At 39.0% G+C, this 27,171-nt stretch overlaps 1 protein-coding gene across 6 annotated transcripts in view; it reads left to right on the plus strand.

Moving 5' to 3' along the window:
* rapgef4a (Rap guanine nucleotide exchange factor 4a) overlaps positions 1-27,171 on the plus strand; it is a 60,496-nt gene that overhangs the window by 18,506 nt on the left and 14,819 nt on the right. For 3 of the 6 annotated variants that reach the window (XM_049594610.1, XM_049594604.1, XM_049594609.1), the window contains 7 exons: positions 17,168-17,240; positions 22,595-22,659; positions 23,755-23,805; positions 23,918-24,024; positions 26,072-26,193; positions 26,297-26,480; positions 26,572-26,656. In XM_049594610.1, the coding sequence (XP_049450567.1) occupies positions 17,168-17,240; positions 22,595-22,659; positions 23,755-23,805; positions 23,918-24,024; positions 26,072-26,193; positions 26,297-26,480; positions 26,572-26,656 (687 nt within the window). Of the gene's footprint in view, positions 1-7,249; positions 7,806-17,167; positions 17,241-22,594; positions 22,660-23,754; positions 23,806-23,917; positions 24,025-26,071; positions 26,194-26,296; positions 26,481-26,571; positions 26,657-27,171 lie in introns of those variants that run through there. The other 3 variants (XM_049594608.1, XM_049594607.1, XM_049594605.1) reach the window with 3 other exon arrangements.

Raw genomic sequence — 27,171 nt, forward strand, 5'->3', positions numbered from 1 at the left:
GAAGACTAGAAAAACGTTATACAAGTGCAGTCAATTTATAAGTTAAAACTACATTTATTGCAAAATAACAACAGCAGAGCTCTCCAAGTTGACCTAGGTCTCGAGCGACCTTTGCGAATGGTGTTTTGTTGTATCTCCAAGGTAACGTTAAGTGGTAACATTAAAATCTGCTGAAATCTTTACTTCAAATATCATGCTACAGACTGCGACGAAAATATAAACAAGAGGGTCAAAGTTCAAGGCAGGATTTTATGAGTATGCCCCAGTTGCGTGCGTACTCCTTGGAAAACTATGTACTTTGTAAAGGCAGCTGCAGCACGTACTGAAAGTAAAAGGAAAAAGTATGCGATTCAGAACGCAGAAAAAGTTCCACGCCTCCTCCTCCTCCCACACAGCTCTGTCCTCCTGTGGCCGAGCACTCTTACAAAACTATGGCAGAGTGAGCACAGCATTGCCCTAATGAACCAATGGATGATATTATTTATTCATGAATGACCATGTCAATTATTCAGCGCATATCTTTCTCCAGTTTTTGCTCTTTCCCCCTAAAATCTTTATGGCATTGTTCAGTAAATTTGAGGATATGTATTCGTATTTGTTTCAGTGTTTCTTGCATGTTACTGTGGTGTAGGACAAGTACACATGGCAAAGTCCCTGCGTGTATTAGTGTCTATGAGTACCACTCATGCATGCAACTTGAACATTTATTTTCTTATGCTGCTGACTGTTACAACCTCTGGGAGCGAGCAGCCGTGTGCTGTTTGTTTAACAGAGCAGACATGAGCCGAGCTCAGCACACACGGGCACGCTGACCGAAGCTTAGATGGCCTGATCATCAATTTGCTCTCGCCTTTGTTTCCTGCTTCCGATGGGCGCTGTGATTGAAACAACACAATTGTGATTTTTTTAAAGGCTCATAAGGCAGCGGTCATACAGTCACGTCATCCTGCATGTGAACAGACCAGCTTTCTGTATCTGGAGGCTTTGATATTTTGGTTTAGATGTGACAGATTACACATCATAGGAGGTCAGTTTTATGAGCACTGCACATGTTTTGAGTAACGTTGTGTTATAAAAGCTTTGGGTTGTGTGTATTTCACATGTTTAGGCTTGAAGCATATCTTTTGGGTGCTGAGCAGAGAGAGTGGGTGGGATTGGTGTGTCATCAGTCCATAGAAGAAGCCTGGTGGGCAGCCAGCGGAGAGGACTGATGAAGAGGAAGTGGCAGGGACGCAGCGTGCCCTCTGGTGTCTGAGGATTGGGTGGAGGGGGTTTGAAAAAACAAGGCCACATGGATCCTCTTGTGTCTGAACACCCAAGTGCCACAACCAGGGCTGGAATCCCTCAGAGCACACAGCGGATATGTGCACAGAAAGAGGAGGAAGATTATATCAAAACATTTGTTTTATTCCCTTATCTGTGCTGGCAGAGTTGTTACAACATCAAAAGCCCAGAATCTGAACTCCAACATGTAAACTGCAGCTGGCTGTGCAGGTTTTATCATCAGCTCAGTTTTTGCTTCGGAACTCAGTCCGCAAAGTGACATGTTCTGTTGCGGCTGCTTTTACAGGATTTTTGTTTTTTGATTTAGTAAAATTTAGATAAATAGATGATATAGATCAAAATCTCTTTTTCAAAGGAGCTCTGGCCATGAGAGCTGCAAAACGCTACAGTCCTCCAAAATAAATACAAACATTAAAAAAATACATAAATAAAAATATGCGCTTCGTCTATTTTTGACACAGCCAGTTTGTCCTGTACTATATGTGAAATATAGATACAATATAATTATGTGGATAAATGTATTTTAAATGACTAAAACAGCAACAAATCCTTGATCATGTCAATCACAACAGGACTTTGCAGGTATTAACTTCTTCTGTAGACTTTAGCACAACAACATAGGAAATAATAAATACAATTTAAACAGATAAGATAAAGAAACCATTTAACTACATTAACCTACTGACGTTATTATAGTAGAAGCACATTTAGGACAAATGACCGAATCAACAAAATCTGCAAGTCTAAATCGGGCAGGTAAAACTCTCCACTTGTAAAACACTCCTGGTGTGGACCGAATGACACTGGGTGCCCTTACAGTCAAGATGGCAGCGAGATGACAAATACAAGTCAAGTCAAGTCAAAATTTATTAAAGAGTGCCGAAGTCCTGCCCCTTCCGGTAGAGCTCATGGGACCTTAGATCGGAAAAAGTATGAATGGCAGTGAATGGGGAGAGCAATATTATCTTTTGTTCCCGTTTGAGTTGTGACATGAAATCTAAATATGTCGTTAATGAATTTAAAACATACATTTTAAGGTCAAGAAAGTCATACTTTGTGGTGAAACTGTTGATATATAAGCTTTTTAATTAGAAAGACTCAAGAGTACACAGGAGGAGTATGTGACGTCATAGCTTTCGCTCACTTCCTGCAGCTTGGCCTCCCCGCTGAAATTCCACTGTTTTATGATTAATCGATTTGTGATTGAAGATGTCTGTGTGTTTTGTGCCAGGTTGCAGTCACTCCAAGCTGCAGGAAGCGAGCGAAAGCTATGACGTCACATACGCGACTGCCTCCTGTGTAGTTTTTCTAATTACTTAAAATGTATGTTTTAAATTCATTAACGACATATTTGGATTTCATGTCACAACTCAAACGGGACCAAAAGATAATATTTCTCTCCTCATTCACTGCCATTCATATTTTTTCCAATCTAAGGTCCCATGAGCTTCAAACAAAACAAAACAAAAAACAAAACAAAAATAACATTGGCACTTGTATATATAAAAAACTAAACATAAATTGATGCGCACAATGACTGAGGGATGACAATGACTAATACAGGGACTAATTGATCTCGGAACGTCCTTAACTTCAGTGGATCATAACATGTACAGTAGGGAATTAATCTGCAGTTGCTCAGGTTCATAATAAAACCAAACTCTTCTATGGATGTCAGTTTTTTTAATGACTTTGGATGTCAGTTAAAGGCCACCAAAATGTGGCCAGTAACTGACAGTAAAGCTTGTTGTTTTAGCTAAGATAATTTCCGATAAAAAAAAAAACACCCCCTACCAGCTGTATCAGAGGAGTGAGGAGTCAGTCAGTAACAATATAAAACAGTCAATTTAACAGGCTTTTCAACAATTGTGAATTGCTGTAACCCCAAGAGGTCCTTGAGCACACAGTCATACATGTGTGCACAAAATATGAGGCTGATCGGTCCAGTAGTTTGCAAGATTAGCTGCCGACAGACCGATACACGTGCTCACCAATACTCTCTCTCACGCATGCACACAGGTGACCAAGTGCATGATCCCCTCTGGGCTTAAACTTGGTGGAGATAACAAAACACACAGTATCAATAAACCGTATGCCTAAAAGTCAGACAAGAAGAAACAGATCTAGCTAGGGGAGCAATATCAAAGTCCAACTGAATTTGAGTCCTGATCCTTCACTATGAATTAGCCTGTTCAGCTTCAAATAGCTGCTGAGACATGCCCACAAAGATACGAGGGAGGCTGACCATGGATAGGTCACTTCTGGCTCCAAAATACCAAGATGGTGATGGCCGAAGTGCCGAACTTAAGGGAGTTGACAAAGCAATGGGTGACGTCACGGTAGCTATCCATTATTTTATACAGTCTGTGGTCTGTGCAGGACTGATAAAGGCCACTGAACTTTGGCGTAAAGGGTGCAATTGTTAGTGAGAACTTATATCCAGCTGTTGCGAGCATTGGGCAGAGGCATGAATGTATAATAGATCATCATAGTCGAGCAAGGGAAAGAATGTAGCTTAGCCTGTAGTGCAGAATAATGCTGAACTATAATCATTCGGCTGGCACACAAGCTCAGCTTTCATCTTTCATATCATCAGCTTGTTTATGCGTTTGCACATTTGTGTCATTTGGCTTAGTCGATCTGTATCTTCAAGTCAAACCGCAGTGTGCAGGAGCTGACTAAAGTGAATTCAAACAATAAAAACACTAAATCAATTTCAAATGTCAAATCAAATTTGTTACTGGCACGGAGCGTAAAGCAGGAAAATTGAATAGTATGTTCTCTCTCCAGTGCCTCAGTCCATCATACTGACATCCAAAATACATTTTTATAAAATTGCTTTGTCTTAAATTTGTGCCTGTTCAATACATGGCTTAATTCCATCAGATTCAGGATGACCAGTGTCAGATAGAAGATTAGACTTTATTCCCATCACTCGCAGTTTTACTGAAATGTAGCAGCTGAACTGTTTGGGTTTGTTCTATCAGTCAGGAGTAAGAAGTGACAAGGTGTCAGACATGTTGAGTCAGTGACGCACATCCACACCTGCTCCGGACCGTCTCTTCGTTTCCTACACATCCATTCCTCTTATATATCTCATGACTCAAAATCGGGCTGATGGAAATGCACTCATTTATCACTTTTTGGATGTTTTTACTTTTTGTTAATGTGACAAATGAAGATTGTCATATTAAGATAACACCAAATGCTTTGTATAAGGTTATATTTAGAATTTTTGCAATACAAATGCGGTATGAAGATTTGTCACCTATGAAAAAAAATGAAAATAAATAAATAAATAAATAAATAAAATAAAATAAAATGTCCCAATTTTAGTCAAATTTGCTCCGTTTTCTCTTATTAAATTCACTGTTGCAACCTTTATCAGCACAACGATGAAGCTACATGTAATTTTTAAGTGTGAGTGTGATTAGGGTGATTTTAATTGTTTCTTTTCTTTAGAAATGTTCAAATATTTCACTTTTAAAGAAAGTTAAGTTCGTTTATACTGTCCGTTTTATTAGAGATTCAACATTTCAACATGAACCTTCGTCAGCCACCAAACTATCAATACAAAATAAGGACAACTGGTTGCTCTGTATATACAAACATGCTCGTGGAGAACAAGAAACAACAGGATCGACAGGAAGGCAATCCAGGCACTCTGAAAAAATGTACAAAAAATCCTCCAACAAATCAAAAAGACGCCTGAGGGATCGCCCCGCTGAGTATAAATTAGCCATTAGAACAAGAATTTGCGACTACCCCATGGCTAGACATTTCAGTGAACTTCATACTGCTAATGATTCCTAATTACGCATAGAGGGCATTGAACACATTAAACCTTTGGTCAGGGGGGTGATAGAATTCAAGTCAATCAAAGGGAAGCTTTTTGGATCCATCATCGTATCCTGGTCTCAGTGAGGCTAAAGACTTCAAATGTTTTTTGTGGTTCGTCGTTGTTCTCCACAAGCTTCATCATTTTTCTCACAGCCCATGTGTTAAGATAGATGTGCATATACTATATTTATCTCATGTTACTTTTCATTATTGTCTTTTTGTTTCACCTGTCATGCCATTATTTGGGTTGCGTGATGGCCTCCGATTGGTTCCTGCCACAATATAGATGGGGAGCCCTGACGAAGACCTGCAGTGGCTGAAACATTTCTTTCAATGTTTTAGCCACTACAATATAGGCTTTTTAATATTTCCTTCCTCGTTTTTCTACATTTTTTCTGAGTGCCTGGATTGCCTTCTTGTTGATAAATTAACGGCATCTTTAAAGCCACACATAATCTTCCTAAGCAGATAATTGCATATTGCAGATGTCTGTCGGCAGCATTATGCCGGAAGCATTCTGGTTTCCGTTTGTAGTCAGAGTAGTATTGACCAATCGCGCTTGAGTGGCAGGTTAACAGTCCATGTGAAGAGCAAAAGCGGCAAAATGCAACCTCAGAATTCATTGACAGTTGTCTGACAACAATTAAGCTTTTGATTAGGTTTTTTTAAAACTCATTTTTTATTTTCAAAATTCAGGACCACACATTAAAACATACAAAAGTACACTGTCATCTTCAACGACCCCCCTCCCCCCATATCTTCCCGCTCCCCACATCCACATTCAGCTTACATAATCCACTTGCACTTTATGGTTGGGAAAAAAAGGAAAAGTAAAATAAATAATGATAATATAATAATGAGAAGGGAAACTGAAATTACAGATAAAACAGGGTATACAGGTCAATAATTACAAAGGGTCAGGCATAATTATACAGGTCTCCATCATTTATCGAATGTTACTAAGTGTAAGTAATGAGTGATCTTTTCCATACGATACAATTCCTGTATTTTGAAACCAGACTTTATGAGTAGGGGGGTCTGGATCCAGCCAGCTAATAGTGATACATTTGATAGCTGCAGTTAACAGAATCTGGAGAAGGTAAGTATGAGCCCGTCCTTCAATACCGTCTGGTATTACTCCAAGTAGTGCCACCATGGGGTCCCTGGTCAAGTCAGTACCAAAAACATCCCTGAGCGTTACATATATATGTTGTCCCGAGTCTTAAGCTTTTGACATGCCTAGAATGTATGAACATAGTTAGCCGACATCTCACCGCATGCCCTCCAGCAAGCACCAGAAACAGAAGTATCAACTTTACACGTTATATGAGGTGTTCGTACAGTAAGTTTCCATCTGAACTCTCCACATTTGTTTGATCTGGTGACAATGTGGGGCCCTGAACAGATCTTATTCCAGGTCTCAGTGGGAATTGGTTCCGGTAATTGTGGCTCATTTTCCCATTTGGATTTAACATAGCGGGAGTCAGTCCTATCCATAGACAAAAATGCACTTTACATACTGGAGACAATTTTGCCCACTGAGTTATTCATTTGTAGTTTCATGAACAACCTTTCAATTGCCTTAGGAGCTTGAATTGTAATCTGTCTGTGGAATATTAAATTCATTTCTTATTTGTTCGAAAGACTTCATAGTTAAAAATGTATTTGCATTTACACTCAAATATCTGTATAAAGAGATTAGCCAAAATTAGCGGGGCATGGAAGAGGAAGTTTTGGCCCAGATATCTGTTGCCTACACCAGAACCTCCAAAATATTGGTTGTTGCCCTCAAAGACTTATCGTCGTCAGACTGATAGCCACACGCTCCACCAAAAACAACCCACGAAAGATAAAAGCAAATCTCCAACAGCTGATACAATAACCACATCGATTAAAATGAGACAAACAGTATATGTCAAAATATAGAACTTTGAAACTTAATGTTGGGGAGGCTGACATATTTGAAGTGCTTGATTAATTTCTGCTCAGGGAGTTCAATGCAGCTGTCTTGTGGCTTTGATAAGTAACAAGGTCAAAGATAAGACGCCATCTGGTCTCTGTCCTTGAGAGGAAGGAGCTCAGTGATAGGAACAGGATACTGGATGGTGCCGTCTGTACACTTTAGAGTTGGATCGGATGCTCGAAGGAAAATTCATACGTTTAACTGGATTCTGAGAAAATGTCTCCCTGAGGGGTTTTAGGTCGATTACAGCAGCAGAGACACTTCGGTAATATATGTTTTTTATACATCCTGTGAGACTCTGTTTTAACTCTTAGTTTGTTACGGTGGCTCCGCTGAAACTGAGAACTGAACAGCTACTCTGTGTTATGTGTGTAGATTGGCTGATGCTTGAGAGAGAGAAAGAGGGAGGGAGAGTTTGAGCATGCTCTCCTGTGCGCTCACTGACTGGAGTTGAGTAATCACCTAGCAACTGCTGCTCAGAAGAGTCAGCGGCTGACTGGCACTCTGCTTGGCTGACACAGTCTGCTCACTCTGCTCTCTGAGTGGCGGTGACGGAGCTGCTGGATCATGCTGGACCACGCTGGATGTGACCCATGACTCTCAGAGATGGACTTACATGCTTGGAGTGTTTGTTAACGCCTGGATTAAGGTGGCTTGGAGGACCTTCCAGTCATTAACAACAATAACAGGCTGCATGGGACGCTGGTAGCACCTTTAGGTAATCTTTGCCAAACTTTTTAACAATGCAATGCATGTTTTGCATGAGGAACGCTGGATAATATGCGGGGAAAGTGAAATAGGATAGAGATTTGTGCAGAATTGTTCTTGTTCTTGTTGCAGAACTATCTGAAAATTTAGAATTTTCAAGTGTAAAAGTTTAATCAGTGTTTTTCATTCCCTACTACATATTAGAATTGAAGTGTTTCTCTGGGAGGAAATCTAACAGAGCAGAAGTGACACCCTTGGGAGGGGTTTTCCTCCCAATTGTTCCCCCCAAGTGGCCTGAAGTGTGCCTGTCAGAGTTCAGAATAATCAGTGACTGCTTTGAGAACAGTTTGCACTATGTAAGTTATGTAATCCGGGGTGAATTATTCAAAATACAGCAGTGCATTCATGCACATTGATGCTCACAATGCAATAACGTGCTCAAGCATGAAAGACCGAGGAGGAGCTTGAACTGCCCTGAGACGACTTGGTTAATATCTGTACCGATCTGATAAGACTAAACTTATCTGTGGACTCTTTAAAGCATGGCAACCACATGCATCACATAGGGATATTATGGACTCCATGGTGACAGCCTTCACTCTGTTTTTATACATGAGATATACAAGGGAAGAAATAGTATAAGACAGGGTTAAGGGATATGTAAAAGCTGTCCTGCTGCTGGGAACAGTGAAGTCAGTGTTTGGGAGCAGATAAGCATAAACAGTTGACCGAGCTTCACTGGAGGAATAAAGAATGGCACATCTGTTATTGCAGACATTTGTAAACCCCCTTTTCATGTAAGGATAATAGCCGTGTGGTGATGAATGCAGGATCATACGCTCGAATGACTCTGAGACATCCGTATACGCTACATTTACCTGATTATTAGTCAAGAATATAAAGTATTACATATTTAAACTGTGTGAACTTACTATGTCTCAGAAAATGTTTTTTATTTTGAAATCATTATAAAAAAAATTCCCTAGCTAAGTTGATGGTATTAATGTCGCCTGTAATTATTGGGCCAAATATGTTCATTGAAATAATTTTGTCAGCCAGAAAATGAGTCTCCTTTGAGTCAAGTTCTAATGCTTTTCAACTCTTACTACAATACCCATGGTCTATTTACTGTATTTTTCTGAAGCAAGTGCCACAGCCCAGCCACATGCTCCCAGTTATCTCCATGATCACAGCAGTACATGGCTGGCTGTGGTCTGGTAGTTTGAGCCCTTTGGACGGGTGTGACATTTCTTCTGTTTGAGTCATTGTTAAAAGAAAAATATAAAAAAAAATATGGAGCTGTGATAAACCGTTAAAGGTACAAGACTGTGAGCTGTTTTAAAATGTCAGAAGTCAACAAAGACTTTAAAGGAGAAAAGTAAGAGACATCAGTCACCAAGCTTAAAATTGTTGGCTAATGTTAAAGATGACACTCTGAAGAACCCTGTTACATCCAGCTGTATAAATCAGTTCACTTTCTGGGTTAATATTGGATGAATTTAGCGACACAGTGCAGTGACTTTTTACCAATTATTTTTCTGAATTTGCCACAGCTCTGACTCACATGTCTGTCTGGCACTTCTGCCATGCTGGTGTTGGTGGGTACTGGATTTAAAAGCTACAGAATTTATTTCTTAAAAAATAAAGCTGAAATCTTCTAAAGCAATGGCCAGAATGTAACCATTTAAACAGCTGTTTACATGTGACAACCACATTTGTTCACATAAATATTTTCAAGTTGCTTTAAGTTGTCCCGACTTGATCTATAAAGAAATTCGTCTTAATCCTTTTGGGGTCCGCAAACCACAAAACCGTTTTGCTGTTAGCAGCCAAGTAACCACAGATGACATGAATTAGCCAGAAAAAGCTGAATTTGAATGTGTTTAAAAAATGGAGACACATGAGTCTGGTAAATGTAAAAATTTGATGTTGTCATCTGTCATCTGTCATAATGTTCACATTGAACCATAGGCTATATAAAGATAATTGGATGTAGCTACCATGACATTACCCAGTCTGTAGACTCCTGTTTTGAAGCCTCAAGTTCGGCGTTTTGGGTGTTGCCATCTTGTTTTTGTTGGGGTTTTTTTTTTTGGAGCCAAAAGTGACCATATTTGGATGAGAGGGTGGAGCTGTGGAGGACCGAGGGGTGGACTCATAGACTGTAAAGGTCCAGTGTGTAGGATTTATATTGGCAGAAATATAATATGATATGATAAGTAATTTCTCTTTTCTCTCTTTGTTTGTTTATGTATAATCACCTGAAAAATAAGAATCATAAATTGATCACCTTAAAATGAGCCGTTTATATCTACATAGGGAGCAGGTCCTCCTCTACGTAGATTGCCACTTTGCACCACTGGGGCTCTACAGTAGACACTTGCTCCAGATAGGGCCATTCATGTTTTCATGTTTTTTGCATCAGTCACTGTAATTAAAAGCCCATCTGCAATGAGCGTTGTCAGAGAAACGCTGATTTGTAACGTGGACCTGCTTTATTCAGTGCTTCTACCTGTTTTAGTCACAGTTCTGTTTATTTTCGAGAGGAAGAGATCTCTGCGGATAATTTGGCTCTGAACGCTAAGGAAATCTTACTGGGAGTAGTTTTAGCTGGTTGCAATCTGCAGTACCTCATCGTTTGACGCCACTACATCTCCCTAAATTTTACACACGGTATCTTTAGCTTTCATAAAATGTAAACAGATGAGTTATATAAAAATTCACCCCCGTTACAGTTGTCATAAATGTTTTTTTCACGAGGCTGTAAACATTAGGGTTGGGTCGGTATGAGAAAAAAAAAAACGGTCCGGTTTTTGTAAAAAACTGCATCAAGTCGGTAATACCGGATTTTCGCCACTTGGGGGTGCAATTGACTCATTTAAAATAAAAAACGACCTTAGGACAACAGAGTGACAGTAACAAGTTGTTTCTTTTATTCCTTACAAATAAATTTTGCAGCTTACTCAATCAGTGCAAACAAGGGTTGCCTCCTTCGTCTGGCTCAAAGCCAAAGTGTTGCCATAGTGGCACATTCCTTGATTTCGTCGAGACTCGGCCGTACTATAAGCGGAGCGGACTCCATGTAAAAATGTCCGTGAAAAATCCCCGCGATGTGAAAAATACATGCCGAACAGTCTTTTGTGTGACACTGGTGCGTAGAGCGAAGTCCGCGCGGTTGTGCTTTGCGCGCACAGGGCTTGTGGACCTCCGTGGCGTCCGCTCCGTGTACGTTCTGCCCGAGTATGCGGTCCGGTCGGTCTCAAAAAATAAAACCCGGTCCAAGATGACCGAATTGGTATCACCGAGAACCTACCCAACCCATAAACATGTTTATTTTTGCTGTAAAGTTCGGCATTTCTACATGGGGCTCTGTGGGGATTGACTCGCTTTGGGAGCCAGCCTCAAGTGGCCATCAGAGGAACTGCAGTTTTTGGTGCTTGGGTGTTGGCTTCATTTTCCAGCCACGGATGCTGCTTGCATTTAGCATAACTCTTTAGCTGTTGTGTGTGATCATTTCAGTGTTTCTTTTTTTATGTGTTCCTGGATCACTGCCTGTCATATTCTTTGAGCTGTGTGAGCTGCTAATGATCTAAAACAATTTTTTGGTTCTCCAACTCCAACTCCTCTCCTTGCCAAAAAAGGAGGAAAATATGTGTTGATGTTTCTGCTGTCTGTCAGTGATGGATTTTATGTCAGGTTGAAGGGTCTGTCAAAGATCTTCTATTGGAAAACACAGATGTGATGGTGTGTAGACTCCTACCTGTCCGATCGTATCACTTCAAACACATCCTTCTCATTGTGTAAGTGTTTGTAACACCTCTCAGAGTAAATCAGCTTGAAGCAACAGATCATGATCCGCTCTAATGTGCTGGAATCAGTTTAAAGAAATTACACAACAATGCGTAAGATGCTATAAGCCGTCTGAGGTAGCTGTCTGGATGTCAGATCGAGACGGATTATTCGACCCAGTCGAACACGCCTAAAGGTGTATCTGTGCTTTACACAGCGTGTGCAGTCAGGAACATTTCACCACTAAAACAAAGGTGGACGTTCTGTTCAGAGCTGTCTGTGAGTCCCTGAGGAGCTTGTTTGTGCCTTATGACTATTGACTGTCCATTTGTCAGTCGATGCTGATGTGTAGTAGCATCTCGGTGGCTTAAAAAGCATTTATAGGTCTGTTTTCCCTCTTAATACCCTCTCTGTCAGTATTATGGTTATAAAGTGGGAAGCAGCTGCACAAATCACACCAATGGTTGTTTTATTGTGACGTGAAGCGTTGTCATGAATATTTGAATTTGCGTTTTAAGGGAACATGGTATGCTTAGTTAGCAAGATGTACATCTTTAAGTTGGTGTTTCTGTTTGTCGCAATTCAAGTATATCTGCAGTTAAAATATCTCTACTTGATATTCAAAATAATTTAATGCTCTAATGATCTTCTGAGATTAAAATGATGAAGGCTAATGTGCAAATGATTCATTCAAAATAATAGACTGACATTTTGATACCACTGTCTTGACTATGAGGGTGATATGATGAAGATGAAGACAAGAGCATGACTGCATCGTATGATTATTCTGATTATTTTATTAATCTGCTGATCCTGCTGGTCCTCAAAATCTCAGAACGTTGGGAAAAAAAACTCCCTCCTAGTAAAGCCCATAATTACATCTTTGGATTCAAGGTATCCTCATGCAACTGTTGGTGTGACATCCTACGAATTAGAGCCCGATGAGTAATGTCTAAAAAAAAAAAATGATGTAAGTTATGTACTTAATGTAAAGTTACATAGGCTAGGGTTCGGTTTAAGAAAAGAAACATGGCAATAGCGTACCTTAAAATAACTCACACGTTTCTGAACACTGGTCTCTTTGGTGGAAATCGTGTGTTTTGTGACCTATCCATCGCCCCAATTTGCTCTTTATAGGGACAGCTTCCCTCTTCATTCCCATCATCTTACTGGCCTTCCCAGATAACATGGGTTATAGACGAAGTCCTGGCTCATGATTATGTAGGATATGTATGAATTGTGGTGCATTACATTTCATAGGAAATTGTACGAACAGTGCAAAAAACCCCCAAACAAACAAACAAAAAAACGCCTGTCAAATGTCATGCGTTGTCTGACCAATGACCCTAAAGATATAAAATATATAGAAAGGCTGAATTCCCTCATTTGAAGAATTATGTGTGAAAAAACTGACCTTTAAGGATAAATTGATCTTGAACATTGTTTTTTAATATTTCTGTTGATCGATTAATCGATCGATAGATTTATCGACTCGAGGTTTTAGGGGAGACAGATAATGTATGAAGCATAAAAATAAATACATGCATAAATAAATAGGGAAATAAATAAATACCTGTATAAATAAATATGTAAATAAATAAAATTACAAATAATACATACATGGATATATAAAGAAGTATAAATGAGTTTAAAAAGATGCATGAATAAATTAATAAATTAATAAATAAATATGGAAATAAATTAAAAAATAAATAAATAAATAAATGTTGAAATAAATAAATACCAAATGTTGAAATAGATAAATACCAATGTATAAATAAATAAATGAATATATAAAAGTTGATGATTAAACAGGACATAAACAAATAAATACCTTAACTTTATTTCAACATTTTTGTACAACTTCATTTATTTATTTATTTCTGTTTGTACGTTAATGAGGTAGGAGATCCTAACATCTGCATTTTTTTATTTCCATGTTTATTACAGCATTTATTCATTCATTTCTATATTTATTCATCTTTTCAATTTTTTTCTGTGTTTATTTATTGATACTTATGTCATTTTCAGCCTTGATACAGATAAAATAAGCCAATAGACAAAATAAAAAAATAAAAACACACTTAAAAAGTCAGTGCCTTAATGGCGAGCTGGAGGTTGTAAAAGAAACAAATGTCATTAGAGTCAGAGACATCATTACTAACAAAATAGAGACTGAGTGCTTTTTACACACCTGATGGTCCTAAGCCTCCTCTAAAACACCATCTCCACCCTGCATACAGAATTCAACCCCTCAGAGAGCGCAGCTTTATTGGCTCAGAGGGGCTGAGTTCATTTGTTCATGTGCTGCTCAGTTTAAGTGCTCCTCCCTAATCCTAAATCCTTTAATTGTCAACAAAGATACACAGATTATTGACGTGACTCTGCAGGCTTCAGTTCTTTTGAAAAACTTGAAACATTTAAATCTGTTGTTTGCATGTGTACAAATCCCCATCTAAAAAGACATTTTAATTATCTAAGTGTGGCATTAGTTGGCTTTAAATTATATCTTTCAGTATCTTAATGAGCAGCCAGTCACTCCTTAGTTTGGATTAGATGATGTGGTTTAAAAACTGAGGTCACTGAGATGTTTCTAAACTGCTTCTTAATTGAGGAGAAAGAGCTATGTGCCCCTAAAGGTTTGCTAAACTGATTAACTGACTTCAGGGGGTAGAATTGAATTTAAAACATGACCTCTGAGAGTAAATTACACATCAAGGAGCAAATGGCTCTGTAGTTGTAGCTTTCGTTCAGCCTCCTCTGACCAGATGATAGGAAGGTACAGAGAACTGGTCGGTCGCTAAGTGGTCCTCAATCAGCTTTTTATCGACTCACAATGTAGTTGCTGCAGTGCATAATCAGTTTTTGTTTGTCTTTTACCACAAATTAATCTCGAAACATCAGTCAACATGACAAATTATTTAAAAGTCAGATAGATAATGGAGTTTTAAGAATCAGCTTGTCATATAATATATGCTAAAAGTAGCAGGGATGCCTTTGTAAAGATGCAGAGTTGAGGTTTATTGTTAATCCAAATATGTTGGTGTATTCTGTTAGCTAACATATGCTAAACCCAGCTTTTAAACACTGCCAAGAGGCCATCAGCTATAGTGTATAAGGCAATATATATATTTTACGGCTGATTGGCTCTGGTTGGAGTGACCCATTTGTACACTGTGTCATGAACAAAACATGACATTTACAAGAGTGCATGGATGCAGTATGATGTTCGTTACATAACATCTGTGGTGCCTCAGGGCACAGTGATGGTATAATGCATATACAGTTATACTGGCGTGCTCTGTTGGCTCTGTGGCTCTCTGCATCTTGCACGACATTTAGAGGCAGTGCTTTAAGACTGATCGAGAACTAGACACTGATACTGAGATTTAGAATTGAGCCTAAGTTATATTTAATGTGCTGCTGTCACATTTTTACAATTTTTACAATAAGCATAACAATGAATCAAAATGATTATTACTCATTGACCTGTCTTCCAATTGCATGTTAGGCCAAATGAGGACGAAACATCAAGACACAGCCCACACCCACATCAGCTTTGTTCTTTGTCCTCAAAGCCTGGAGACAACTGATGTTGATGGTTGATGTTTTTTGGGTGGTGGGGGCCGGGAGTGGGGACTGTGCTTTCATTAGACAGCACAATAATGAGAGGCAGAGACAGGAAATGTTAAAAGACAACAAGGGAATCTAGAACCAAATTGGGGACATTTACACAAACCACTGCCTATGGGTTAAAAATTGTGTAGCAGTACTTAATTTTTTCTCTAAGTAAACGGTTTCTGTTGAAATTGTTCAGGGGAGATTATGATCATTTTGGAGGCTGGCATTTGTTGTTTGTTATACTGACGGTTGCTTCTATTATTTTGTCCACCCCATTTATATCAATGTGAGTGGACTAACCAATTAAAGGGATGGTGCACCCAAATATGAAAATTCAGCCATTATCTACTCACCCATATGCTGATGGAGGCTCAGGTGAAGTTTTAGAGTCCTCACATCACTTGGGGAGATCCAAGGGGAGAGTGGGTAGCAACACAACTCCACCTAATGCAGGCTTATGGCGCCCCAGATTCAAGCGTGCACATGTGAACGCGGTGCCCAGAGAGGCAGTTAGAGCTACAGGCTACAATGAGGCAGAGTTCAAATGACGTTTTTCCAAACAACTTTTTATGTCGGGGCTTCAGGACACTTGGATCACTACGGACAAGCAGCATGGAGATATTTTGTGGTTTTAATTATGTGTTTTTGGACATTTGAATCTGGGGAGCCGTAAGCCTCCATTGTGTTGCTATCCCCTCTCCCCTTGGATCTCCAGAAGTGTTGTGAGGACTCTAAAACTTCACCTGAGCCTCCATCAGCATATGGGTGAGTAGATAATGGCTGAATTTTCATTTTTGGGTGCACTATCCCTTTAAGGAAGTATTTCTTTCAGGGCTGTTGTATGAGACTGCATAAGTTTTACCTTGGTGTACGTAATAAACTGGCAACAGAGTGTATAATAATATGACAGTCACAGGGTCATATTGTACATTTTGTTGATGTGTTTTACACTGTTGTATCGATACTTTTACTTAGCGGAAAAATGTGAGTACTTCTTCCACCACCGATGGTGTCCCGTGAGGCAAACTTGAAACAATATCTTCAGCCAAAATCTCAGTATTTATCAAAAGAAGTACCAGCTGTGAATGTCGGCTGATGAGTAACAGCGCGTTACCTCAGACACATTTGGCCATGGTACATTACCTTGGCCTCAAATGGCCAAGTTGATAAAGCAATGAGACACAAAGACAAAGTTTTCTTTACCTGATTTAAACACTATTGCTGTTTTTATGATGTTACAGTTGTCTTATTGTCACATAATGTACTGCAATCTTTGTACCACCATTCTATAGCAATGTGCATGTTTTATATTTTGTGTGTGGTTTAGAACAGTGGTTCCCAACTGGTGGGTTGCGGTCCAAAAGTGGGTCGCAGGTCCATTCTTAGTGGACCAAAAGTGACTTATAAAAAAACACACTTTATTTTGAAGTACTGTGAATTTCCAACACAGAGCTTTTATTTTCCAGTGCTGTTTCCTGATGTAGAGTGAGTGACTAATGGACAGCTACAAAGTTGAGGAAGGATCCTTAATTTTAAAGGATGCATGTTTGTTTTCCACAATTTTTAGTGCATAATTCGCTAGAATTAAAGACAGGGCCTCGTCAATCACGTACACCTGAGCACTTGCTAGTCTTTTCCAGTGTGTGTTCACTGAATGCTATAGGAGGGAGTCTTGCCTAGCCTCTGTAGGACCCAACTTGGAAGGATCTGTCCTATCAGGGAAGCAACCTTGACTTTGAGAAGCACGTTAGAGACAGCAAACTAGCTTGATGACATGGCCAAACGCAAGTATGACGCTGAATGTGTCAAACTGTGTGGACCTTGAACTGATGACTAAGGAGCAATCTGGAGCCTGTGGCTGGACCAGTTGGGAACCACTGGTTTAGAGCACATGCTTCTGTAAAACTGGTCATTTCTGCTCTAACTAATTTGGTTTTACATTGTCTTTATTTTTCTTTATAGAAATATCATCAGTGCATGGCTGGACTGCTCGCCCCACCCTATGGTGTGATGGAAAGCGGTTGTAGTGCCGACAGTAAGTATTACATTTACATTTCTGACTGGTTTAAACTCAGAAAATTACACATTTAATTCATAAGTTTGTTACAGTTTTTTTGGTTGTTGTATTAACTTGCCATTGGAGATCTGAAATTATTATTTGAACATCAAATCAAACTTCTCATTATGAAGTAAATGTTGATTGCACAATGTAATAGCTATAGAAGAATGACACCATCAGCGTTTACACTGGTTCCCTATAAGCTTTGTTCTCTGTCTGCTACTGTGTATGATCTCCAGGAAAAACAAAGACGTGATTTATAGCACAAAGGATGTGCATCAGCTTTTGTGCAACCAAAACAAGAGGTTGCACAAATGTTCAAATGTTGCAGCTGGTGCATAAAGTTTGATAGTATGTTTGGTAACAGTGTTACATCATCAGAAACAGGTACAGCCGTCCATGTGGTTTACTTTAGGCTGCTTTTATATCAGTTCCTCAAAAATTCAAAGGTACAGATGAGAAAAAAAAGTAAAATTAAATGTATTTCAAGGTTTGTTTGCAGATTGTCCTCAATGTAAGAATTTATCAAGATGAAAAACACTGTTTACAGTAAATGGCATCACTTTACTTTATAAATCTTCCCAGAAGTCTTTGATTTAGTTTGTGTAATGTGATTTCACAATTTTTAGATAGTTTTATGTAAGATAAATCAAACCATACTTTTGTCTGTCTAACTCCATTACTGCCCGACCCTCCTTCATTATTTTGCGTTGTGATAAAGGCTGATAGTTTGATGTCTGCTTTTCTGTTGCTAGTTAACTTAATATTAACTTCGTTTTGCTCAAGCAGAGCACTTTAAAGTCATGCACCATAAGAATGACAAGCGGCAGTGAAAAAATCCAGAGTCTGTCGGCTTCCTGGCAGCTTGTTCACTGTATGCTGTAATGTATTTTTTAGATCATAAATGATGGGCACATTTTAAAGAAAATGCTTCTCTAGTTTGTGTTCTGATCAAATAGGATGTGATTGACTACTGTTGCCCTTTATGCTGCTTTTAAAAGTTAATGTGTCTGCTTTAGTATTCATCATTGTGACGTGCTGTGGAGCAGCACTGTAAGAGCAGAGCTTGGAGTATGTTTTCCAGTATACAGTACAGTACTTATGGCACTTACAGTTTGTACGCTATGCATGGATACACCAGAACAGAAATGACACGAGCATCAAGCAGCTGGAGGCTGATGCACTCTCCTGTGCAGTGCATCCACAGCAGCTTAGTGGTTTTGCAACTGTAGTGGCAAAGTCGAATGAATTAAACATATTTTAAATAGTTTTCTTAGTAAGAACAGCGCAGCGTTTTTACAGCACTTAAGAGGTGGAGCTTTTAAAGTCAGCATTGTTTCATTCAGTCATGCATTCACTCTCTGAGCACCTCTTGAAGCACATGTGTTTTTCAACACTCAGCTGTGACATGCCAAAACTAAATTTGATCTTTCTCCAGCAAATTCAATTTTAGATTTTTGTGACTTATCTTGGACTCATCTCTCACATGCACACTGTTTACTGCATTTCTATCGATGTGATTAGATTTATGTGACACTTGAATGAGAGCCTTGATGTCACATGGACCAGCGTGGCAGCATCACAATAACGTGATGGACAGCTGTGGTAACTTCCCAAAAAACAATAACAATAAACAAGCACAGATTCTATTCAGGCCCACAGTGTAAAAATAGAAATGCAGTCCAAGAGTGTGTAAGAGGATGAGAGTTTTCAAAACAGCCAATAATAGCGATGTATTGATTATAAAGTGAAGACTATGTGGTAACCTACAGAGAATCATCAGCACCAAACAGATATGACTAGAATCCAAATCACGTAGGTTTTCTCGAACAACGAATTTGCTCTGATATTTCTGGCAAATTTGACAAGACACTTAAATATAGGTTAGAAAAATTACTATAAACGTAAAAAAAATTACTAAAAAGATTTTTTAAAAAGATTTGTGAATAGCTGGTGAACATAGTGGAGCATTTAGCAGCTACCGAGGCAGATATTTCCTTCATGAGTTGGTAGAGACCAAAAACAGAGCTCAAAGAGAGTGAATATTGGACTAAAGGCCTTGACGCACCAAGCTGGCGGTCGGCTGTTGCTCAATGTCGGGCCGTCAGTGACCAGCCCTGTTGACACTAGTCAGCTTTTTTTATATATTTTTTAGCTGTTGAGCTCTTTAGCAGATAAGGTGCAGAACGTACAGTATGTGTTAGTTGGCTGTAGTCTTTGTGATGTGTTCAAGTGCAACATTTGTTTGAGACACAGGCAACAGTCGGCCTATGGTGTCACCAGTTCTTCAATGTTTGTTTGGTGTGTCTGGGCCTTTAGGTTCATCAGAAACATGTCTCCAGATAAATGATAACATTGTCCCATAATGGCTGGATGTGTAAATAACTGTTTACAGACAAGAAAGGACATAAAAGATAAAAAAAAAAGATAATGTTGTGTACAACTTGTTTTTCGCTACCCCCAAGTGGCCAAAAAATGTAGTATCGCAGGTGTAATGTAAGTATTATTCTCAAGTTGAAAACTGAAGCTGACATAAAATTTCCATCATAACAAAATGCAGCAAATCCTTGTCATTGTTTTCCCAGATGACAAATGTAACTCATATTGTGATTCATAGGTATATTTTGATTAAATTAAGGGCAACTAAAAAGAAAAGTAGTACTTATTACTGTAGTCTCTGTTGTCACCACTTTTCCTTCTTTGCTCAAACATTTCTAATGTTATCAAACCTTTACTAGCAACATTAATAACCTTGATTTTATTGCTGAATGTGTCGGGCCTTGTTTTAAAACAAACTGTCAGTTCGTAAAGATAGCAGCTGACCCTTTTCTTTATATTTGTATTACATTTCTTTCCCCAACTTTTCCCTGTTGAAAATTGTTCGCCCAGTGGTTAGGTAGTTTAAAAGGCTAACACATGTTATGCAACATGAAGGTAACAATAGAAAAATCTTAACGGCAAAGAACTTAAACTAGGAAGAAATGACACAGAACACTGTGAACAAAATTGTACAGATCGAGATACAGATGAGTTTCATGCCTGGATGTGTAGCCAGAAGCTTGATGTTACACTTCCAGCTATGTTCCACTTTCCATGAATTGTGTGGATTCTGTGGTATCAGCAGTGCAAGAGGCACATCTAAGAATAGCAGTTTTCCCCTGCAGATACAGTTGTGACTGAGCAGCTCTGACTGATTATACTGTTTGTCCTGTAGAGGAACTGTACAAGCTGAAAGCTCCTCTGAGGAATAACCACTGAGAGCACCCTACAAACCCTCTGCTGGACTGTCACATCTCCTCATTGATTTCCTTTTTGCTGCCCATGTACAGTAACAACAAGAGTGACAAGAGTCTAACAGCATCTTTATTTAAGGAGAACAATAAATTAGAACAAAATTTTCAGTCAAGTTTTGTTAAGAAAGGAAATTTTCTCCCAAAGGTAAAGCCTAAATTATGTACAATGTCAGGACAATAACTGAAAATGAGAAAGTCACTGAAAGGAAATTATATTAAATCAGTGACTGATAAAGTTATGGGTATTTTTCTGGTTGATAACAGAAGTAAATGGCATATTTGTGCAATTGGAGAAGCACAGAATAGATTTAAAAGGGCAATACAATACAAGACGATGATCTGACAATTAGAGATAACTGATGTGAAGCAGGGCTGGGCAATAAATTAGTTTTAATTTGATATTGTGATATGATTGGATATTGCTATATATATTTCACGATATTGTAAGTGTTGTCAATTTCTTATTTTAAATGCTGCATTACAGTAAAATAATGTAATTTCTTGAACTCACTCAGCCTGGTCTAAAAGAAATACATGAAACAGACACAAAGTCACATTATGTAGTGGTGGAAATCAGACTGACAACATGAAAAACAATGCTAATGCAAAGTCAATGAAAATCTTTTGTCACGGTGGACACACAAAAACAGTATAAAGCTTGAGAAACTTCTTCGTATGACAGGTGAAAGAGGCGTTGGGATGGGTCAAACAAATATTAACTTTAGACTTGGACAGCATTTTCATGCTGATGTTAAAACAAAAATCAACGTAGTTATGTGACATGTTAGACTTCACATAACCACACAATGTACTTTATAAAGGTACTTTACATAACTATACAAAGTACATAAGTTTATGTCACTTACATCTCATGCGTAGTTATTTTAAAAGAAGCCACAATCTTTTCCTAAACCTAACCAAGTCATTTTTTATTATCCAAACCAAATGTCGTTCTTCCTCTAAACCCAACCAAACTATGATTGTTTCACAACAAAACTGTGACCGTTCATAATACACCTTGCATTGACATTGTTTTTGTGTTCATCCATTCATTCATTTTCCGTAACTGCTTATTCTGCTGGGGGCCACTAGGGGCTGGAGCCTGTCCCAGCTGACATTGGGCGAGAGGCGGTATGCACCCTGGACAGGTTGTCAGACTATCACAGGGCTGACACATAGAGACAGACAACCATTCACACTCACATTCACACCAATTCAGAGTCACCAGTTAACCTGCATGTCTTTGGACTGTGGGAGGAAGCCGGAGTACCTGAAGAAAACCCACAGTGACAAGGGGAGAAGGAACCCCCAGGAATCTTCTTGTGCTTACCACTGCTCCACCGTGTCGCCTGTTTTCATGTTTCAATTTTAACACTTGCCATTTTGCATATTTTGTGAGACTGTGTCGACTTACCAGACTGTTCTAGCTGTTCTGTTATTTGCCTTTACCTACTTCCTCATGATATCCACATTACTGATGATTATTTATCAAAATATTATTGTGCAAATATTTTGTGAAAGCACCAATAGTCAACCCTACAATATCTGAGCAATATCAATATCAAGATATCAAAAATACCCTGATGTACGACTTCCCTCACATCACCCAACCCTACTCTGAAGTTTCGAACAGCTGATCATCAGAAGAATCTGATAGTTTTGCATTAAAACATGAGGAATGAGGACACTCTTGTTTTCAGCCTTCAACTGTCAACTATTTCTTTATTTTAACATCATATTTAATCTGATTATATAAACAATATTTTGTGGTTCTGTACCAACTTACTTTTAAATTCATTTTCAAGTGGACTTCACACATGAACAAACAGATGCAGCTTGTTGTGTACATTTTTGCTATAGGAAATCTTACTTGGTGGCATGAATTACTCGATACTGTATGCTCTGGTTTTTTCCAACACTTGGACCTGCAGGTGCTCCGTACTGAACATTTCATCTGGGGTCAGTTAGAGAATAGGGCTCTTTTCTGAGTGATCTCTGTTTGTCACTTAATGATTATACTCTTTATTTTTGTTTCAGGAATGCCGGACAAAGAGAACATAAGCAACAACTCGTTTGTCTCAGTCTCCAAGCATCAGAATAAGGTAGTTTGCCTGGCACACATGAATTGTTTAAATTAATTATTATTAGTTTAAAAGACGTATAGAGACTGAGAGGATGTTGGCTCATTGGGCGTGTTCCTGTCTCACAGGGAGTTATTGTACGTAAACATTTTGGCACTTAAACCTTTAGGCTATAACTCATTCTGTGCTGCTGTTTCGCCTGACGTAACAACATTCTCTCCCGCTACTCGCCTCTCCAACAGAGGATGGAAAGGAGTGTACCATGTGAAGTTTGTTTAAAGTTGGTCTATATATAAACAACGTGACTGGAGTTTTTGTCTCCACTCGTAACACTTCCTGTCCCACCTTTCTCCTGTTGTCGTTTCCTGACTGCTGGGCAGATAACGTGGCACTACGGCAGATTAATGCCGCCCTGTGCTTTGCTTCTACACACTGTTTAGTCACAACATGGAGACAAGATTGCTCTGTTATGTAAAAGCTTGTTTTTATGTAACAAACAGCTTTAGTTTACCTTAACACATATAAATAATAAGTATGAAAGCCCAGCCTCTTTGCGTACTGAGTGGACTAATTTTCTTGTAAATAAATGATGAACTTTAAAGCCCCCACATAAACGCACGAGTCACGCCGCTCTCTGAAGCATGCTGAATGCACTTTAAATGTCACAGCCCCCCCAGCCCACCCAGTGGCCCCAGTGGGGAAAAAATAACAAACAGAAACACATTTGCATACAGTCATTCATAATATCTGTGTCCCATTTGAGCAATTGAACACATCAGTCAAGAGACTGGTAACAGACTGTTACTTTAACCGAGAAGCAATACAGAAAGCCACAAGTTCAATTAAAGTTGACCGCTAATGTCAGCTGTGAGTTACACAGACATCCTGCGGCCCACAGTGAGAGAAAACCACTTGACTTGTCCGACATGTTGTTGTTCCCCTGATGTCTTTTATTGCCAATTACTGGACTGTTGTGTTCCACATCAACAAACCTTTCATTTCACCAGATTTTTGTGATGTTGAATTTTGTGTCATCAGAAGAGCCTCAGTGTCATTGTCGTCCGTGATGTGTTTTATTTCAACTCCTCTTATATTTGGTTTCATTTTATTTTGCAGAAGTCATTCATTGAAAGTCCAGCCAAATCCCACCTTAAATGCATTTCTCAGGTAGTAAACACGAACAACTTTGTGTACGAAGGGACCATTCATTACCTGTTTATGGAGCAGGCTCTCAGTAGGACTCTACTGTGCTGAGGTTTAACTTGAATCTGCTGTGCAGGTCCCCTCTGAGAAGATACTACGGGCGGGGAAGATTCTCCGTAATGCCATCCTCTCCAGGGCACCTCACATGATCAGGGACAGGAAGTACCATCTGAAGACGTACAGGTTAGTTGGCACCTTAATTTGTTTTTAGATTTCTGGGTGATGACATCATTCAATTCAATTTAAAATACAATATTTGTTCCTCAAGAGGCAATGTGAGGCAAACAAAACACGATTCATTTACACACAATCTAAAAATACAAATATGGAAAGAATCTGACTGAAAATCCCAAATCAGATATTTTATTACACATCCTATTATTTTTTCATGTTATGTAAAATAACCAGCTGTAAGGTTATGGTGGAGAAACAGTGTTTTGCCCAATAACTCAGGGTTCTGAAAAACTTTTGAAGACAAACTTGACAAAATTATATAACTGGGTGTCCCTTCAGATCTATTTTTATTTTTGTAATGTTCTAAGAGACGTATATCACACATCAGAGGTATATGCTGCGGATTATGGATGCACGATATTGTCTTTTCTGCCATTATCCGATATGCTGATATATATATAACAACTTATCTGGCCAATAACCAACACTGATATCGATATATCTACTTTTTTCCCCACCTAATTTTAGTGATCATGAAGTCTCTTCTGTAGTGGAATTAACATCGTATCATGCATGCATACTCTTATCGTTATGGCCCAACAGCAGATGAAGACATGAATTAAAATGCTTTTCAGTGTATGTAATATTCAGTCACTGTGCAAAATAAGAAAAAGCATGGCAGTGCAGGAGCTAAGCCTATTACTTGCAGCTACATGCATGTTTCCCCCGGCCTGACCTGGCTGATGTGCTTCACACGGTTGGTGCCACAGCTTCCTTGGCTGTGTCGAGCTCAGACAATAAGCTGCAGGTTACAGCTGCCGAGCAATCATAGTATTTATTCACACCACCAAACACAGGTTGAATAAGTGACCATTTCTTTATCTTTCACCTGAACTGAATACACAGCTTTCGGCACATTGCATATTGTCCCGCGCCACAGCAGTCAAATCCTTTTGTCCTTCTGTTGTGAAACACCTGATGGCAACAATGTTGTTCCTACCTTTAGACACTAATGCTCAAAATACCCACACAGCGCTGCTCAGTGTACATATATGGTAAATACAATTCATGTCTGCAGAATAAAATAACATTCGGCTCTTACAGGCCGGTTCTAATAGCTCATTTTAAAGCCAGTATCGGCCGATGTGATATGATATGATATGAGCATTCCTATTATGGATACTCTCTTGATTGCCAAGAAAACTACTTGGACCACACCCATCTTCGGACTTGGCCTTCATTTTGATCTTAGCTAGACACCTGCACAGTTGCAACACCTGAGAAAATGCTTGAAACAGCTTCTATGTTAGTTCCTGGGTCACCAGGACCACATTTTGCTATGATGACACACACAAAGAAACACACATGATCACAAGTTGAAAACAATATCAGATGCCGTGACATTGGCATGGCTGGTAATGATAACTGTGGACTGGAAGGATGCAAAGCCACTGACTGTAACTCAGTGGCTGCCAAGTTTGCAGCCGAAAATGGACACTTTTATACAAAGGTGGACCTGTGTTAAATTGTACCGAGGTGTTTCATCAAGTTAGATGGGTCGGTGTATCAAAACTGGGATAATATAATGGAGTTATGCTCTGCTGCAGATGCCCCGTTCTGTTAATGTCTATTTTTTTTAATCTGTTTATTTTATTAAATTTAATTTAATAGTTGTACTTAATAATTTATAATAATAATAACAACAATAATAATAATAATTTGATTTATTTTATTTTATTTTAGGGAATATTCTGCTCTGTTAAAAACATACAATAAAATAAAATGAAATTACATAAAATAAAATAAGATATAAAAATGAAAACAGTGTAAAGATTAAAGGAAGAGCAAAAATACAAATGATAATAAACACAATAAAATGTAACATTTTGGTATTTATTTATGTTATTTAAACCCCTGCTTCTTTTATGACAATACCCTGTTTAGAAACGACAGAAACAAGAACAGGCAAATTCAATTAATAAAAACAGACGAAACATATTATAAATCCACTCAGCCTTGTATAAGATCTAATGTAGACCTTTCCTGTGTATTCCAGGCAGTGCTGCGTGGGGACAGAGTTGGTTGACTGGCAAATGCAGCAGAGCTCATGCGTCCACTCTCGTATTCAGGCCGTGGGCATGTGGCAGGTGCTGCTGGAAGAAGGTGTTCTCAACCATGGTGAGACTCTGTGTGATGTCTGCGTCTGCACCACATGTACACGCCAAGCACGTGTTAAATGAATTCAAGTCCTGCTGTCTGTGCCCGTGTTGTTGTGACGCAGTGGACCAGGAGCTGAGCTTCCAGGACAAGTACCTTTTCTACCGCTTCCTAGACGACGAGCAGGAGGACGCTCCTTTCCCCGGCGAGGAGGAGAGGAGGGAGAGCCAAGAGGAGCTGCAGGACACTTTGCTCCTGCTCTCTCAGATTGGACCTGACGCCCACATGAGGATGATTCTGAGGAAGCAGTAAAGCGATCACCTCCTCTAAAGCAGTATTAAATCAAGTGAATCAGTGTGATGGTGTTGTGATTTTGTTGACATATTTCCTGTTTTCCAGTCCATCTGAAAGAACAGCAGATGATTTGGAGATCATTTATGAAGAGCTGCTCCACATAAAGGCGCTATCTCACCTGTCCACCACTGTGAGTGCAGGTTCTCTATCTTATGTGGCCATTTGAACCCTGTCGTCACTGTGCAGATGCTTCTGTCTCTTGTGGCAGTAAAAACCACACTCAGCTCCCCAGACTCTTGCCACACTTAAAGGTCCTGTGTGCAGGATTTAGGGGCATCTATTGGCAGAATTTTCATCAGTGTATAATCACCTGAAACTAAGAAGTATTGTGGGTTTTTTTACCGTTATGTTTGCAAGCTAAATGCTACACAATAGATCTTTAAGAGCAGAGTGCAGAAAAGCACATGCAAAAACCTGATCATCACATATTTATACATGTTTTAATACATGTTCTACAAGTAAAATCATCAGTGTGCTTTGCTGCAGGGATTAAGTCAAAATGAAAAACCAAGTTATGTGAGAGCTGCTGCAAACCGCATCCCTGTTTTTTATGGATTTTAACTCATATTCAGTTTTAGGAAAAATCTGTTTGACATCGGCAGGGTATTGACTAGCAGGAGAGTAAAACTTTGCATGATTGTACTT

This window comes from Epinephelus fuscoguttatus, linkage group LG13 (assembly GCF_011397635.1).
Source record: "Epinephelus fuscoguttatus linkage group LG13, E.fuscoguttatus.final_Chr_v1".
Lineage (NCBI taxonomy): Eukaryota > Metazoa > Chordata > Actinopteri > Perciformes > Serranidae > Epinephelus > Epinephelus fuscoguttatus.